The 18950-nt window shown below is 39.8% G+C and overlaps 2 protein-coding genes across 5 annotated transcripts in view; both read left to right on the forward strand.

Annotated features, from left to right (window-relative positions):
• TAMM41 (TAM41 mitochondrial translocator assembly and maintenance homolog) overlaps positions 1-10815 on the forward strand; it is a 105424-nt gene extending 94609 nt beyond the window's left edge. Inside the window, exon 9 of the mRNA XM_041118843.1 lies at positions 10626-10815. The gene's annotated coding sequence lies outside the window, so the exon portion shown is untranslated. The remainder of the gene's footprint in view (positions 1-10625) is intronic.
• Positions 1-18950, forward strand: part of VGLL4 (vestigial like family member 4) — an 85540-nt gene that overhangs the window by 48707 nt on the left and 17883 nt on the right. For 2 of the 4 annotated variants that reach the window (XM_029996119.2, XM_029996118.2), the window contains exon 2: positions 10626-10815. In XM_029996119.2, coding sequence (XP_029851979.1) covers positions 10626-10815 — 190 coding nt within the window. Of the gene's footprint in view, positions 1-10625; positions 10816-10870; positions 11341-17807; positions 17853-18950 lie in introns of those variants that run through there. The other 2 variants (XM_029996121.2, XM_029996122.1) reach the window with 2 other exon arrangements.

The following is an 18950-nucleotide window of genomic DNA, read 5'->3' on the forward strand; positions in this document are numbered from 1 at the left end:
AGGCACAAGATTAATTTTGTCTGTTTCCTTAGTGGTGATGTGTGTCTGTTTGTCTGTTTGTTTTGGAGGACAATCCTTTCAGGAACAATGGTAATATTTTGGATTTTTTATGTATGATTCTTTATACCAGCACCCGTACCCCTGGAGAAATTATATGGCATCCTTTCCTCTCCATCTCATGAGCCACACTGTTCTCTGGACTCTTCTAGAAGGGGAAGCCTTCACAAGTTTTTGGTTATTAAAACAGTACATGTGAGTAATAGCTGAGGAAGACTACTGGGTTGTGTCTCAGAATAATAGAAAGCCAGTGGGTTGAAGGATCTGTATTACCCAGCGCTGTAGTGCTTGTGATGAGTTTGAATTCATTCTCTTCAGTTGGCTCGGTCATATCTCAGCCTACTGCCATCAGTTACAGTAAACCCCTGCGCATAAGGAATTGGCAAGCTGACGCAGCCTCCTCATTTTCTATGTAAATAGCATGATCAAAAGACTATCTTGTTTTCATCTGAATGGCCCGTGTAGTTTGCTGTTGGATTCAGAGTGCTTGACTGCTCTGCACAGTTGTCATTGCTCTCTTGCTTTTCCTCTGTAGAAGGGATTTTGGAGCCTGTTTTGAAGGACAAAGGGATTTTGTTCTTTACAGTGGATTCTTTGTGGGAGATGGGTTGGAATTGTTCTGACGCTCTGTGGATTAAAGTCTTCAATATTCTGTCCAGCTTGGTTGAAGGGGCTCTGTGTTCCTTAAGTACGTGAGTCCATTTCAGACAGGCTGCAATCAGGTAGCAGAAGAGCAAAACTGAAACCGAAGTTTTTCCTGTGTTCGTTAGGCCAAATGTAATTTGCTCATTTCACCTGAGTTTAGGAAGAGATTACCATGTTGGTGACCATGAAGCCAGCAGCAGCTCCTGGTTGTGTGTCCATGTGCACGTGATGAACGAGGCTTGCCTGCAATCCCGTCTCCTCCTGCCCTGTGGCAGCAGGTTCTACTGTTTGGCTGCTTGGCTACATGCCATATGGGGAGAATGCAGTAGCCAAGACTTCTTTGCTTTTTATTTTTTTTTTTTTTTGTGGGTGTTTTGGTTTTGGTTTTTTTTTTTTTTTTTTTTTTTTTTTTTTAACTTACCATTTTGAGGTGACTTGTATGCTACTAATAGGAATCCAATCAGTGAACTTAGCACTAAGCTTTGCAGGACTTGCGTGCAGTACAAGGGTCTAAACAGTCACCTTACTTTTTTCCAAATCCATTCCAAAGGGAGCCACCCATGTGTGCATATATTTTATGAACATTTTGAATATATTTGCTTTTGTGTTTGTATTTTAAAAATACAGCATTTATATCCTCTCTCAAGGGCATTAGACCTTCCAGGTAGGGAATTTGGGAAAAATAAAATGGAAATAAAAGAAACATTGCTTGAAAGTGCAATATTGGATTTCATGGCTCTTTTAGCAAGCTCATTTTCTTGATGCTCTGAATTTTTCCACATGTAGCAAAGGAGAATAATGTGAGGAAAGGTGATTGGAGCATGTTTATAGTAAACTACAATAAAAGCTTGCAGTATATCTAAAAATAGGCTCCAATTTAAATGAGTGGAATATTTTTTTTTTTTACGTTTGCATAGCACCTTTTGCTTCGAATGCTTATGAAAGAAGGTGCACAATTTATTAGATTTAATTTTAATATGACCCCGTTACAAGTGAACATCTCAAAAGGAATGTTTTAAACGTGGTCACCATAGAATATAGTGACTGTGCTCATATCCACAAGGGGCATTGGTTACCCAGTGCAGTAGTCTAGAGTTCAATTTATGTTACAGGATTGTATCCATGAAATATCAGCCATCAGAGCAGAGGGTCGTGTTTCTGACCTGAGTATCTGCTGTCCACTAACAGAAATGGTACCTTAAACCCCCCCCCCCCCAAAAAAAACCCCAAAAAACAAAACAAACAAAAAAAACCCAAAAAACCAAAGAGGGAGAGTAGCAAATGTTTTCTGTCTATTTAGGAGGAATTATTCAAATTTGAGCTTTCACAAATTGAATTTCCTATTTGTCTCTCTTTGCCATTGCATGAAAATACATAGTTACAAGATATCATTTAGTATTTTGAAATACTACTTAAGCATCCAATCTAACAATTTTTTCTGTTGTGATCTTGCTGTGACTTTGATTTACTTTTGAAATAGATGGCAGGTCTTCTAGCTTTGATTGTTTCTGCTAAAAGACAGGCTAGTCTTTGATCAGTTTAGCTTTGCTGTCTTTTATGTAACACAGTAAGTCATTTAGCTGGGTGACAAAAGAAAGAACACCTAGATCTGGAAACCACTATCGTTCTGGAAAGCAACATCTTCAACATACTGACTTAGTTATATTTGATTCACAGTTTTTTATTGATAGTGTTTTTATGTTTTTAATAAAATCACATTATCACGCTGATAAAAGTAAATCTTTTTATCTGGCAACTTTTAAAATCCACTTACCAGAAATGTGAGAGAATGGCATATAGTAGTTTTGCAAATAAATTAAAGGAAGCTGAATTCTGATGATATGTTTATTATTTAAACTTTGCATGGTGGTAGTTTTAATTGCATATTCTGGAATTTTTTTCTATATCAGGAATTGCTGATTATCATCAGCATGGTGTTTGTTTCCCACTTTCTCAAGTGTATGTGTCCCATAAGCATTCCAGGCAGGTTAGAAGGTGAAAATGACAGCGTCTTATCTTGAGGCACCAAGACTGGTGGGACTTCACCTCTCTTCGTGGGTCTAGCCCTCAGACACTTGCCTAGAATCTTTAGAGATTTCAACTGCATGGAGGAGAAAACATTACCTAGCACTGAAGAAACTTAAATGACTAAATTTCAGTATTACTATACATGGAGTGTGGTGTAGGGATACACCAGAACTACTTACAGTACTTAACAATGCAGTAGGTTTTGCCAGGGAATTAAATGGATCGTATATCTTTTTGCTGCCCAGTAAATACAAATGTCATGTTTTCTAAGCACATAAAAGAATGTGAAATTTACTGTTTTCTGCGGAAAATGTAAATGTTACTTTTCCCTTTGTCTTCCTTTCTCTTTTGTCCCCTCCCTTGTTTGGGATGCCCTTGTTGGGTCACGCTGTTCTGCACCAAATAAAAGTAATGTGTAGCCTTCTACGTAGGAAGTACAATTAGTCTGAGGACTTCAGCAGTTGTACCTTCGTCAGCTTATTCAGCAAGGTATTAACTGTCGGTTTTGAAGTGTCTAACACAAGGCTGTTCGTTGGTGCTCGTTTGACGTTTCCTTTATGTACGGGTATATTTACTGTCGTGGCTTTTACCTGAACAAGGTTTGTGCGTACCTGACAGCATACAGTCACAGGACAAGGCTAGCCAAAGAGTGACGATGTTTCTGTGTAGGACAGTCCACTATTCTGTAATTACTTTAGGTCTTGCTTGCGTGCCAAACCCCATATTACTTGGCAGGGCCAGGTGGCCCAAGCACAGCGCTGTATTAAGCCACGTGCTGCTTTCTGTACTTGGTCGTACTTGGTAGCTCTGCTTAGCGCAGCAGCTTGCCTTTCTTTTATATGAGCCTCTGTAATGCATTGAGCAAACATGAAATGGTAATTTGTGTTCACTTTTAGTCCCTCTTAACCGATGTTAGATGTTTGATACAGGTTTTTTCTGCAAGAGCTGGCAAAAAAGGCTCGGAAAGGAGCGCTCTTTGGGAGCAACCCTGCTTCCTGAGCAAAAAACCCATCCTCAGTCTTGAACGGAGGGAAATCCTTTTTTGACATTGATGTTAGCAGGTACTGTAGACATCCCTGGTGCTATTTATCTGGAGATTAGTGTAGTTTAGCATTGATTGCATTTAAATCTTGTCTGCCAGATAATTGGAATCTTTTTTTTTAGCCGTAGTTTACATGAGTACGGGTACTCTAAGCAGAAGAAAGGAACATTTTTTAGACTTTCAGCTCAGACAGGTGCTGCAAGAGTTAGCTAAATGGGACATTATCTTAAACGGAGATCTGTAAATTTGTGAAGTAGTCTCATGCTCTACAGTTAGACCTAAGCCTGAGTTCATTGTTGGGTTGGAACTGAACACAGCCCCACAGTCACAACTGTTGAGGTGTGAAAATTGAAGTTTGACAGAGGAAATATTAAGGAGCTCTGCCAGACAGGAGTATTAAAACTTATTCCATCCTGCTTCCTTTGTGGCATATCTGCTGCCCTTCTTTCCATGCCACCAATTTCTTGCCTACTTACAGAGATACTTTTTTACAGTTAACTTTTTTTCCCTCAACACCAAAAATGAATTAAAAGGAGACTTTTTCAGTTGGTACCTGGTTAGCAGAGTGAAGAGAATTTATTTCAATCATAGTTTAAGTGGTCAGCAGAGACTTTTTACTTCTCTTATGTTTATGTAGTTTGTAGAACTGAACCAGTTATCCGTATAAGTCAATTTATGTAACAGAGAGAGTATGCACACACTGTTTTGTATGGCTGTGCTTTTACAGTATGATGAGAGAGAATATAAGATGATGTAGTCAGTTTTTCACAGTATGTTTGAAGGAGCAAAACCAGTTAGGTTTGAGGAGGCAATTTTGCTATTTTCTGCCTGCTGCAATTTAGTGTTTTGTATATAACACAGCATTTTCAAGACTGATTAGGCTGAAATCTGCTTTAGCCTGTGCCACTCAGCTCTGATTAACAAGATGTGGTTTTCTAAAGGATCCTCAAGCAAGCATGCCTGCACTCTGCAAGTGATATCACCGTACCTAAACACTTTTCTTTGTGCAGTCATTTGAACGAAAGAGGAGGAAAAAGTGGGTGGAGATGACTGAATGCAGAGGTCACTATTTTATGTTCTTGCTTGCAATGTCAAGCATAATGTGTCCCTCATTGGCAGGCATGGTCAGATGGAGGGGCCAGAACAGAATAGTCGATTTAATCACTGTATTTTAGTTTTGGCCATGGGTTTTCTGGCATACATATCTCTGCACAGTGGTAGCCAGAGCTTGGTTCCAGGAGTAAGTGCTTTTCATGTGTTTTGTAAACGGAGGAGAGCAGGCTTTTGCCAATTTTTCTGTACATGTATATGTGACTCTTTGGTTTCTACTAAATTAGATTTTTGCCATATTACAATAAAGTTGGTAAAATATGTGTCAGATCAGTGAATCAGTAAGTTGACTGCTGAAAGAAATCTATCAATTATAATAAAAAATATTTCCAAGATTGAATTTCATAGCAGTTTTATCATTACGCTGTTCTCATTAATACTTTTTTGTTGTTGTTGTTTCTGTAGTTTGCTGTTTTATTATGCTCTCCAGGTAGGCCTGTTTTATGTACTACAAAGGAAATACAGACTACTGTGACTTTGTTTACAGTGTTTGGCAGACTACTTCCCAGAATTAAATCTTACTTAAGCTCAGCTTAAATCATATCTTTTATAGAAACTGCAATCCAGAAATAAAGTAGTGGTACAAAATGATGTTTTTACATAAGGGATTATTTTGTTTGTTTGAGTGGAGGTTATAGAAATATTCAGCAATTATATAAATAAATATAATTTATGACTGCTGCTTAGGATATCTTTTTTCATGAACCAAAGATTTACTACTGAGGAGTCTGAATGGATTAATTCATTTTCTTTGGTCAAGCAAGTGAAGTAAATCTGCATTAAATTACATACTTTTAAGATTGTCTGTAGTCTAACTATTTTACACAGATTTAATTTCTGGGGAATTTCACAATTTCAAGGATATCAGTTCTCTTACAATGCATACTATGCTGTGAAGTAATACCCAAACTAGGCAGCTGACAACATCTGCAGATTAATTCTGCGGTACTGTATTGTGATTCTTTTGTTTTGATGACTTGTTGAATTAATTTGCGGTGACTTCCCTGCTTGGTATTTGATATCTCAAATCATGTGATTTTTGTGCATGGATTGGAATTTTTATGCCATTTATCCCAATTTATGTTGGCACAGACTGACTTCTGTGTTTGAGATAGTGGAAGAAAACATGCAATATTTTATAAATTCATTCCAATTTATTTGTGATTTAATCTCCTCATGATTGTTAGAATATAGGAGTAGAAAATAAAAGACATTTCATTTTATAGTATCTTTTTCACATATATATAGCTTTTGTGAGTGTCTTGGCTTTTCAGCAGAAAAGTTTTGTATGTCATGAGGGCTAAATTTTGATCTTGAATCAGTAAACTGCCCTTGAAGATCTTCAGGTGCTATTGATTCCTGGGAATGTCTGGCCCTGAGAACATGAGGCAACTCCTTTTACTAATGAGAGTTTGTCTGCATGGAGGTATTGGAAAAGGTAATTAAAGGTGTAATGCATGTTAATTAAAGACTGTTAAATGCTTGTGCCCATGATCTTATTCATTGAGTGGCCTGAGGTCATGGTAATTCAATCGAAGACCTTAAAGGTAAGGACCCTGTTGACAGACACCACAACCGAGAATTCTTATTCTTACCTTTTTTTTTTTTTTTTCCAAGTTAATAAATGTGTGAGAAATTTACTCTTGTGGACAAATCCATTTGTCAGATGCAGAACGGAAAACTAAAATGGTCAAGGGCAGTGCTGGAATTTTCTTTCAAAGAGTTTTATTTCAATCTGTCTTAAGGTCTGTATCATGTCAGTCTTCAGCAGGAAAGATGAAGCCTTTCATTTCTGGAGTGTAATTAATGCTCAGATTTTATGCATTAATAGTAGCCAGCAGGAGAGAGGAAATTGGGAGGGGGAATAGGATATGGTAGCCATGACTTAGTGCAGCACATACTGAGTTGCTAGGTCAGAGAGGAAGGAAGCTAGCTGCCAAAATAGTGTGGGTGGTTTTTTTTTTTTTTTCCAGTCTTTGGTAACTCCTGGAGTTCTCAGACATATTTTAAGACTTCTCTGGTGTCTTTCTATCAAATCCACACTTGTAAAAACATGACTTTTGCTGTTGTGATGTTTGTATTGCATGGACATTTCAGTAGGGACACAGATACTGCTGACTGAACCACAAGAGAAATGCAAACAGTGTTGAAGATCACTGTTTACAGAGAACTATCCTGAAAAGACAGAGAGAACTATCTCCTGAAAAGTACCATGCTGGTTTTACAAACATTTAGTTTGCACGTGTTAATTTGACTCACTTTCAGTTTAGGCTTGTAAGTGGTTAAAATAAAAGAACATTCTAGCTGACTGCATGGACTTCTGTCAACTGAGTGCACTACTGCAGTACTGCTATATAGGCAGACACTACGTCACGTTGTTATCTCTGTTCAGCTTGTCTGTGCTTTATCACGTTGCCTAACAGTTTTAATAAAAAAAAAAAGAAAAAAAGAAAAAAAAAGAGACTAAGTATGAGTAGTTGTAAGTAGAGCTATCTGAAAGCAGCAGATCTGGAGTGCCTTACACCAGCTGCTTACAGAAACAAAGAGAGGTATTATAAGAGGCACAATAAATGTGTTTGCTATCTCTGCTTTCAGTTGCAGTGCAGACACAAACTGTCACAGTAATGAATTTTGAAGACTGGAGTTTGGACTTGGGGAATTTTATAAAACACAGTCGTTTTATCAGAGTGTTGTCTTGCCAGCTGTATGATGCGAGTCTGGTTACCATGGAGTGTGGTCAGTTGGGGGAGACAAATCTAGTCAGTAAAACAGCATTTTGTGTGGTAGACTCTGCTGTGGTTTCTCCCTCTCTGGTTTAAATTCAAGTTTGGTAAGGAGGAAAGCAGTGGGGAAAGAAGACGCCTTTTTATTTAAATAAAAAGCAGTTTTAGCCCTAATCAAACTTACGGGCTACATGAGAACCCCTGGTGCAGTACAAATACAGTGTAGGAATATGCAGTTTATCCCCATGAACAACGTAGAGATATTTTTCCTCTTGATCTTGCCCTGTTATCTGGACTTTTTTGTTTGATATTGTTCTCTGCTTGCCTTGTGTCTGCAGGGTGGACCATACAAGATGCTAAGCACTGGCCACTTGTATTTTCTGCTCAGGAGGAGGTGCTCAGTATCTTCCGACCTGTCCTCTAAGAGCTCTTACTGCTCCTACCTGCTCACCACTGCCACCTGTTTGAAGTTTGGTTAATTTGGTTAATTTTGGCCGAGTGGCCCTGTGGTGCTGCAGACAAATGTACCAGAACTGTCCAGCATATCTGAAGGCCTTGGTGTCCCCTGCATAATTACCACATTACTTTACAATTAGGAAAATGCATTACCAAATTTGACAAGCTTTAAGTAGAAGCCATTCCTTTCCTTGCTAAATTTCTTTAAAATGGGTTTCTTTATTTCCAACATATAATAGTAATAGCATTTTTACCAGATTTTGTACTCAATCTGGATGTTCATCTATAAATGCTGTTGTTACCATGCATATAATAAGATGAATGTTTATAACTTCTTTTGAAAGAAAAAAAAGAACATTGGGGTAATTGTGTAGTATCAGGGTCCTAGTTGCTGTTTGGGAAAGAGGAAAAGTTTCTAATGTACTAAATTAGACAATGTCTAGAGGTTTTTGTCTTTTGTAAACACCAGAGTTAGCTTTACACAGATATTTAAATTGCCATGTTCTGTCAGAAGTTGCTCAGGAGAAGTCAGTAGGAGTTAGGTGCCTACATGGAATTTGTAATTCCTGTAGTGGAATTTTGTGTTTGAGTCTTCAGAAGTGATATGAGATACTGCAGAGAGAAGAGCGATTGCATATGGGTGGGATGAAAGTATCATAAAACTTAGTCGATGAAAGTTTATCCTTTGACATTGGTATTAACTAACTTACTTTTTTCAAAGGTAGAAGTGAGGGAGATTCCTCACTGAGAGAAACTGGTATGATGTGGTTTACTTCTAAAGTTAAGTACGTTTAGAATATGATCGTTATGTAGGTGGAAGTTTCTACTGGCAAAATATAAAGGCTGAAGAAAAAATGCAGAAATTTTATTGATATGAAGATTATTTCATATGGGAGGTCTTTTTGATAAAAGCTGCTCTTGTGACGTTAGAGTGGTTGTGGGGGGCTTCCCAATTAACACTTTGGTTGTTTTGAACAGGAGAGGGTCTGGATGTCTGTCTTAGAGCCTTTGCAGTAGAGCACAGTTTTTACTATTTAGAGCTGAGATGGAAAGTTCCTATTTAGATTTGGTGCCAGAGTCTTTAATACAAATCATGACTTGCGGTGTATTATAGGTCAGTGTATATTTGCTAGTTTATATTATGCTGACTAAATTGGCAAAATGCTTATTTTTACTGGTAAACATTCAGGAGGTTTTCTCCTCACTCGTTCTTTTTCCAACAAAATAGTATTTGTCGTGTGTGGAATTAGGGCAGCATTTTATAAATCATCTGCCTCGGCAATGATGTGAAAATGTGTGGTGGCATACAAAGATTTCCATTGTCAGGTACCTCAGGGCTGTTGATGGAGTTAAATTTATCCTAATTTTAGTTCTGGAAATTATGGCCATGTAGAAAACAAAATGCTTCTGGCAGTGTAGGAAAAATACAAATTTTAAACACTAGCAGAAGTGGCTATTTCAGGGACATTACCAGAATAGGTAACCCTGGTTAATTTAGCTCCTCTCCAAGCCCCTTATGAAGCCCCAAAAGCATTTTTTTAAACATCTTTAAATCCCTATGAGGTCTAAATATGACCTGTGGCTGTAAGGATGCAAGTTCCAGTGAAATCCATAACTGCTGGTGAAATGCAGCACTGTCCTTTAGGGTGTACATTTAGTGAGACATTTAACTGAAATGGGAAAAGAACTGTGGTCACACTTTAATGCATGCTTAGTAACAATACGTGAATATGTTTATGTGCAAGCTAATTGTATCATTTCTGGAATTATTTATACACAGTTCCTATGTGGTGTGAATGGCATTTTCTGATAAGTGTTAGATTATATAAAATGTATAATCTACACAGTACTCTACCATCAGTCTGCCTAGTTGAAAATTAGCATTCTTAAAATTGAAATTTTGTGATTCTTCTGCTGAAGAACTGTGCTATTTCATTCATTGCTTCAAGCGTAGTTTAAAAAGTATAGAGAAGGACATTTAAGGACAAATTTAAAACTTGGATCAGCAAGTTCCAATTTTTTCCCTAATTTTTACCTTGCATAGTTATATACCAGACAAGCTTGGTTTGGATAGCTTTTTATAAAAGGAATCATTTGAGAATTTGAACGTTTATTCAGTTTTAGATCTTGAATATTTGGCATAAGTGTGAACTGTAGCCCTGGAATTTATAACCACAACCATAAGAAAAGGAACAAAGTGTGTTTCATTGCGAATAGTCATGCTTTACAGAATGAGGTAATGAAAGTTCAGTGTTGGAATGGCAGCTTGTAAAAAGAAATGCTTCTGAATAAAAATGCTGTTGGAAAGATGCGTTAGCTCAACCTTTCGGATCATCCGGGGTGAGTTGACCCCTCTCATATTACCTTTTTCCACCTGTTTATTCCAGCATAAAGCACTAAAGTATGGTTTATGATGCCTTATTTATCTTAGAACCATGTTAAATGTGCCTGTGCAGACCTGACATCTGGTTGGGAAATTCTTCTGCAGGAATGTTTTCAAAGAGCATGCTGTTTTGCCTTGCTTTTCCCTGTCGTGTTCATTCTCACTTGTCGTCTTCCTGCAGGTGAAGCAGCTCTAAGAGGTGAGCCCAGAATGCAGTCTCTTCCAGTATCCTCTGCTCTAACCAACCATCGAACAGGCCCTCCTCCTATCAGTCCCAACAAGAGAAAGCTCAGCATGGACCAAGGGGATGATGAGCTAGACTGTGAAAATGACCATGTTTCTAAAATGAGTCGAATGTTCAATCCGCATCTGTAAGTGTCTTGCTTCTGTTACCGCTGGTTCATAGAATTTAATGCTATCCTCTTCATTTTTGTGTGTGCTAAAATCATACTGTGTCTAAAACTTTGTGCTAGATTTTTCTTTTGTTCCAGTTTGCGTGGAGGATTTGCACAAAGGCTGGTGTGATTAGATGGGTGACTTCTTGTTTTCTTTTGTTTTCATACAGCATGAAGTAACAGGAATTAGCTCAACTTGACTATTTATAGTAAAACATACGTATTCACCTTGCAGTTTCTCAAGTATTGTTCGTTTGTTCTTTGTAATCTGCTCCTTTCACTTCCCCTGATTCTGAGTGCTCTGTACTCTCTGCTGTGATGGGGGTGGGGAAGCAGAAGGAGGGGAAACAGAAGTGCTTTGCATTTTTCTGAGGCCAGGAGATCCTGAGCCAGCTGCTCTGTAGTCTGCCTTGACAACTGGGCAAGCTGCAGTTGTTGCTAAACATTACTTAAAGGATTGCACCGCAGCTCTGACAGTCAGATGTGGAATTTTTCACACAGGTAAGGTGTTGATGAGTTAGGTGCATGTGTTGGGTAATCATCAAATGCCATTCTTGCTGTGTTCTCATTCCTGGGAATGCAAGTCTGGTTGGCATGAAGTACAGGCTTAGAGAATTCCTTTCATTCTTGACTGGAGGAAGTGATCCGAGCGGTTCAGCAGTCCAGGGCAGCCCGATAGCTGTGCGCCTTTCCCTGCTGCCTCAGCTCCTGCAGCCTCTGCATTCCTCGCATTCCACGCTGCTGTGGACTGTTGTGTTCAGTCATAAGATGCGGACAGAGGAATTTATCCTCAAATAAATCACCATAGTGTTAGTCAGAGGCTGGCCCTGTAGTCTGCAGTCTTGGAATTTGTTACAAATCAGGAATCCAGCACTGAAGTAGTGCAAAACAATAAAAGCTCACAAGCAGAAAGAGGCTTCTCATTTACAACATACCTTGTTCTTTCTCTTAAAATCTTAACTGTTTAGAGCCTTTCCTTGGAGCTGAGAATGCTGGTATTGGAAAGTATGCTGCATTTCTGTGGCATACGTACATGACACAACTGAAGAAATTTATGGCATTTTTGAATTGTTATGTAACTTTGTGGGAAAAGGTGTGATTTTTTTTTTTAATTTTTTTTTTTTTTAGAACTCATTTGCTAGTGATGAAATAAAACACAGCTGGCAGTTACGTACATTATAACACTTTATACAGTGGAGGCCATAAAAATAATGAAGTCTGAACCAACAGACTCATGTGCAACGAAGGTTCAAAACTAAAAGATACAGGCAGTTATTTCCTGTGATCCCTTAGATGTATTTTAAAGCTATCTGATCTTTTCCAGTATGGTATGTTTTCACTTATATGTGGTATAAGTATGCTACGTTTTTACTCAATATATTCTTTCTGTGATTTTTGTATATGAAGTGTGCATCTTTTCTTCTTATAATACAAAGCACTGGTTGTCTGCCTAGTGTTCGTGTGACGGGACTAAATCTATTTCAATTGAACCATCTACTGCAGATGAATCGTAATCTAAAATAGCATACACGAGGCCATCTTCTTTCTACTTTATTTTGTAAGTTTGATCTGGCCATATGAAAATATGCCTTTAACTGAATATTGCAAAACCTCAAACTTTTGTGATACATCTGAGATAGCTGAATATCTATATATTTCAGATAGATCAGAAAAGTTCACAAACGTTCTCTGAATTTTACCACCATTTCCCTGCCACCACCACCAATCAAATTATTTTTTTGATTGTTTTTCATATTTTCCCTCTTTTTCAGATTATGACGTTTTGGTTTAACAACAGAAATGGATTACTCAAACTTTGTGGAACTGTTCTAAAACTTTTGTTTTGGAGGTGGGAAGTGTGTTGTAGAAGCTTGACTTGCTCACAGTAAAGAAAATTAGTAGATTTGGGGAAAGAAATATTTTATGGAACACAATAATGGCAGTCACATTGTAGTGACTTGGGAGTTCTAGAAGTGCAAGTTTGACATTAAGTTGAGAAAACCAGATCCATAAGAGATGTGGAGTGTAACGGGGAGACTAGATGGCACGATATCTTTGGTGATAGCAGAGACATTTTTGTGATTTGGACTGTAAAGATGAAGCTTAGAGTCTCTGTATTTTGAACTTTTCAGGACAAAGTCCCCTGAAAGCATAGGGCGAAAGAGTTGGTGATAGAAAAACTAGGCATAGCTGCCCCAGTCAACATTAGGGCTACAGACCGCACATCTTTGCCACATAGTGGTGTTTAAATCCATACTCCTCTGGCTGAATGTCTTCAATTATTCTAAATGTCCAGATGGACAGATCTTTTTTATTTGGAAGTCAGCGCTTAGAAGACAGAAGTCTTTATAACCGCAAGCAGCTCTTGTTCAGACATTCGGGTCTTTGTGATTGCGTTGGTAGAACTGTGGAGCAGTTGTATATTCATCCTGTTAACACCAGGGTATTGTGGTCATTATAAATCGTAGAACCTTTTGTTAGCATTTTGATGTTAACTCTTAGGTACCAGCACTCTGGCATCTCGGTCACTGTGCTTCTGTGGGAATGGATCCCTTTAAATGCTTTGGATATTTTATTAGAAATCCAGTGATGCCAGCCTTTTGTTTGGAAATTGAATGCTTTGAGATACTCCCTGCTCAGGTGTAACTCCCTCATGTATCTCCTTTGATTAGGTTCTTTGAGTTGTACTTGGGTATGTTTACTTTTATCATGGAAAAACACAACTATTGGAGTACAGTCTCTGGAGTAGAGTGAATCAAATGTCCTGGCAACCCTACTACGTTTCTAAAATATGTAATGGAATTCCTGTGCAAAGAACCATTTATCAAAGGCTCTGTTTTTCAGAGGAGATAATTTTCAGCTTCAGGGTAATAAAATATACTAGAGACCTTGTGGATGAATTTTTAAAAATCAATATGTGAAACTGTCTACCTTACAGCAGCTTACTGGACTGTATTTACACAGCTTCTGTATTTTTGTGGTCATAGAGATTACACCCATAAGTTCCTTACTTGGGAAAAACAAATACTTCCACCCCAAATTAAAACCTAGGCACTGTAATACAAAATTCCTTTATTTTCATTTCACACTTTCTTGTGTGTCCCTCAAATGTTTTACTTAAAATGTAATCGCTAAAGTATAATCTTGCTGAAGTAAAACGTGCTTTTTGTACCATACTTTATTTTCTGGTGCTTTGTAAAGGAGAAGCAAGCTTATTTTAAGCCTCAAGTTGAAACATGCCTTTGTTTTCCTATGACTTCACTAAAATCACCTTGATTTACAGAAGAGTAATTAGGAGCTTGATTTATATAAGAATTACAAGCGCTTTATGCATGGATAGGGTGGCTGGAGAGCTATACCAGTCTTTCTTAACAAATGAAGCTGCTTTGTTATATTTCCAAGGTGTATTTAACATTTCATGGCAACTGCTGTGTAAAATTAACTCTATCTGGGCATTGTGATGTCAGGGGAGCGTGAATGAAGTGCGTTGTACCTTTAAGCGAAGGTCTCAGGCCTGACCTATGTTATGTGGGTTTCTTGTTTGTCAGGCTGGAGGCATTTTCTCATTTTCACAGTTCAGCTGAAAACAAAGGCCTCCTTATCCTTGCAGGGAGCTCTTAAGAGCTGACATCAGCCTTTTCCCAGCGGGCACCAGTTCTGCTGTAAGAGTCCTTGCAGGGAACGGAGCGGTCTGATAGCAGTTTCTTCTCGGGCGTTTCGCTTGCCAAGTAGCGAAGAGAAGGAGTAAATGCCAAGAGCGCGACATTTTTAATTTTTTTAAAAAAGAAATTACACTGGGCTGGTTTTGCTTCTCTGTTTTTTGGTAGGAACTAGCAAATAAGTAACTGCTTTTGGGCAAGGGACGGTTATGGCTAATACTTTATACTTTGTGGTGTAGCAATTTTAAAAATAGTTTGTATGCTAGCAAACTGTGGGATCACATCACTATATTTAAGGTTAAAGTGAATTGATGTCACTGACCTCTTCAAAAGGATTCAGATTTTGTGTTACTGGTAAAATTATACATGAAACTGGCTGTTTGAATTTGTATTGGAAGGGACTATTATTTTTGTTCGCTTGTCGAGTGCGTCAGGCTGGAAGTTAGCATTTTTGGTTTGGGACAGGCAGGCTTGTGAATGGAATATTTTCCCCTCAATCTCTTTGTCACAATTCCCATTTGCTTTGGTGGCATTTGGATCGCAGTGATAATTTCTGTATGAAAATCGTCTTACAGCAAAAGTTTGCAGCTGTTAAGTAGATGTCTGAGGAATAATAATCTCTTAATTTGTGTGATATAGAATTTGGCTTTTTCTTGTAATAAGAGAAAGGTCTACACGTGAATAAGGTAGTTTAATGTGTATCGCATAAGATGATGTTTAGTTTTGGACATAACCGTACAGACCCAGACAATTCCATTCCAAATTCTAGATTATGTCTTCGCTTTTGTTACAGTGAAGAATCTTGGCAAACCTGATCCATAAAGCCAGACTAGATTCCTGGAGTTTGGAAGCTGCCATATATCCTAAGTTTCTTGCAATGGAGTTTGCTCACTTTAAAGACACTGTGATAGAAATTAACCTGGCATCCTTTTTAAAAAAATCTGTCTTAAGATGTCCTGAAAGTTACCTGGATTTGAAGACCATAGAATAATTCAGGTTAGAACAGGCTTTAGGAGGTCATTTCATCCAACCTCCTGCTCAAAGCAGGGTCAGCTGTGTCCCCTTCAAGCTTGTAGTAGCTCAAAGCAAGGAATTTTGAGTAAGGTCTGAAGTACTCAATAAATGATGCTCCTTATTAGAGGAGGACTCTGTCACCTTCCTCCTTACCATTCCCTGACCCCAGCTGAGAATGCAGGGTGGAAATGTTCTGCAGAAAATCAGGTCCCTGTTGTGGTGGAAGCTGGCTCCAGCTCCAAGCGGGGCTTGCAAAGATTTAGAACTGGGTTGCAGAGGTAGCGTGGGAGCTTTCAGAAAAGTTTTTTTGCTGCTAACTACTGCTTTTTTTGGTTCCAAAATTCATGTGGTATTAAGAAATATGTTTACACTGTCATTTTATTGTGACAAATTGGAGTTGAAAAAAAAAAAAAAAACAAACCCAACACACACAACTCGGAACACCCAAAATGTCTCTCATTTGCTTGCAGGCATCTTCGCTGAGTTCTCTTGGCACAAATATGCCTTTGAAGTATTTTAGGATTAACCTGGTGTTTTCAAAGCAGTCCTGTTGAGGCTGAAATCCTCTGTATAGCCAGTGGAACTGTTACAATGTGGCTCTTGTTGATTACAGTGGACAAAGGATTACAGAGCAGGTTTCAAACTGCTTTTTCTAATTCTTTTTTTTTTTTTTTTCTCGTATGCATTCCTTAATGCTGAACCAAATCAGTCAGATATATTTTCTTGTTTATTAATGGAGATCTTGCACTACACAAAATTATTCTTAAATTGTTTCCAACAAATGTTCTTTAAATGGAACCTTCAGAGACGGACTTGAAAGAGCTAATATATCTGAGTTAATATTTAACACTGAGTTTTGCAGAAGTTCGTATCCACGGGGGAATTTGAGAAAGTACTCAAGTCCCTTTCAGTTCAGGAGGGTGTAGCCAAGCACATGTGAAGTGCTTGTTGTGAACAGTTTCAGGGCTAAAAATTGATTGATAGCTTTATCAGTCCTTTGCAAAAAGACCTGATCTGTCAAAATTTGGGTATATGTTTAAGTACTTGAAACATCAGGCAATGTTAGCTCAGGTGTTTCCACTTGCAAACAGAAAGGTTTTGTTAGCTAGCTCCAGAATTCTGCTTTGAGATAATGTTTTCCACTTTCATTTTCCTCCTTTTGCAAAGGAGCATAAAACTTCCATAGCAGGTTAAGGCTCCAGGCTGCCTGGTGAAGCCCAAAGCTGTGCCATCACTGTACAGAGGTTCCAGCACCCGCGGGAGGAATCACCCCCGTACTGGCGGTGACGAGGAGGCCTGTGCACGCAGGGACAGAACACGAATCCCTCCAGCCCCGGTGCTGGATTTTTACCCAAGGGGCTGTTCTTTGGTTTCGTTAAAAGGAGATTTTACATTGCGTAAGTTATCGTGTACCTACATGGGGGTAAAATTGAACACCAATCCACAAGTCTGATGTCTGAGCAAGAGGCAAGCAAAGAACCAGGAACATTTACAAACATAGTCTAGATGTATATCGTAACCATATGGAAACAAAGGTTTAATCTCACTTCTTTTTATTTAACCGTTTTCCCAGATGTTTCCTGCAGTTTGACAGATGTACCATTTACTAGAAAGTTGCGCTCTTGAGAATTAGAATGTTATGGACACGGTTGCTATAGACAATGACTCTGTCAGGGTAAGGTTTGGAATAAAATGTTACATTAATTTCTAGTTGAATAAGTAAATTTTTTTTCCCCAGACTGAAAGTGCTGGACCGGACAGTCTCCTTTCATTTTCTCTCATGCCGTAATGCGCTACAAAAACACGCGAACTGGCTTTAACTCACTCCTGCAACATTGCTGAGTGCTGACGCCGAATAAATGGCATTATTTCTTAGTGTTGAAAGGTGAAAAGTATTCCTCTGGCTATTTCTAGCCATCCGTGGCCATCTTTGCATTTCAAGCAAGTGCCCCCGGCGGTGGCCGGCCCTTCCCCCTCTCTCCCCGGTTCGTGGCGCCTAACCCGAAGGGGGCTAGGGAGAAAAAGGGGGGGGCCGGTCAGCGTGCAGGTCGTGGCTCATGGCATTGCTAATGATTCCCCAAAAACGACCGGGCGGAGGAGGCGGCTGACGGGTCTTGACGGCGCATCTCGCCGCCTTTCAGCGCCCGGGGGCCGGGCGGGCGCGGCGGCGGCGTTGGGGGACTCTTATCGTGACGAGGCGGCGGGGGCCGCGCTCTGCGCCTCAGCCGCTCGCCGAGCTGGTGAGGCCCCGGGCGGGCCGGGGCCGGGGCCGGGGCCGGGGCCGGCGGGGGGGGGTGGGACGCGGCCGCCTTCCTGCGCCCGGGCGATGCTTACCCTGAGGTTAGTACCGGGCCGTGGGCCGCGGCCCCCTGCTCCGCCGCCCTCCGCCGCCAGCCCTGAGGCGGCCAGCGCGGGGCGGGGGCGGCCACCCGCCTCCCGCCGCGCCCCGAGCCCGCCCGCCCCGCGGCTGCGAAGGGTTTTCGGCGAGGGTTTATCCCGAAAGAAAATGACGGGGGAAATGAAAGGACTGTGCCGCCGCTGAAGGAAGGGTTTGACCTCGGTCGTTTGACCGCTTCCCCCCGGTGGAAGACGCTGCCGGAATCGGCCGCGCTTTGTAGCTGCGGTGATGTTGACTGAATTAGATAGCCGCGTCCATATTGCTTGATTGAAACGGAGTCGTCCTTTAAATTTCTTACGTAACTCTGCTAACGCTGTAAACAAACTCCGCAGCTCAGCAGCTCTCCAAGATTTCTCATTCACAATGTAAATATTGTTCCTAAAATACCGTGGAATGTGAACATCGAAAGCAGAGTATATGCGTTGGCTTATTGTACCTGCAGGCCTATAGCTGCGTGGGAACTGGATTTCACTCGTTTCATTGCACTGACTTGAGTGCAGAATACCTGATTAGAAAGAAAAAGAGGGGTGGGATGAGTTTGGTAAGCCATGAGAAAAACTTTCCAAAACATCTGGGGAGAAGTCTCGGCACACTCTTAATTACTGCTTCGTGTAGCCTTTAATGTGGCACAGATGTATAGTTACTGTAAATAATGGAGGAGTCGCATATTACAGTCAAGTTAAGGTCGATTCGTATGTTCCTGTCGAAGTCCTGTCTTTCAAGTCCTTGTCTGTCCAAGTTGTTTGTAGCATGTGTGTTCGAGCTGTATGGACATGGCTGACTTCTTGCTGCCTGAATGATGCTTCGTGAATCTTTCTGTCACATCACTCAGTAACTTTTAGTATTCCTAAATCAGTACTTTAAAAAGGGGGGGAGCAAAAACCCTGAACATTTGCTTTTCTAACTAAAGTCTCCCTTAAACCAAAAGTTGCTGTGAGAGGATACTGTTGGTTGTAGAACTTCATGGTTAACATGAGCGCCTTAACTGCAGAAGTACCCTTTCAAACACTTAACTGCTACTGCTGTGGTCGGTTTGGTTA

This window comes from Aquila chrysaetos, chromosome 20 (assembly GCF_900496995.4).
Source record: "Aquila chrysaetos chrysaetos chromosome 20, bAquChr1.4, whole genome shotgun sequence".
NCBI lineage: Eukaryota > Metazoa > Chordata > Aves > Accipitriformes > Accipitridae > Aquila > Aquila chrysaetos.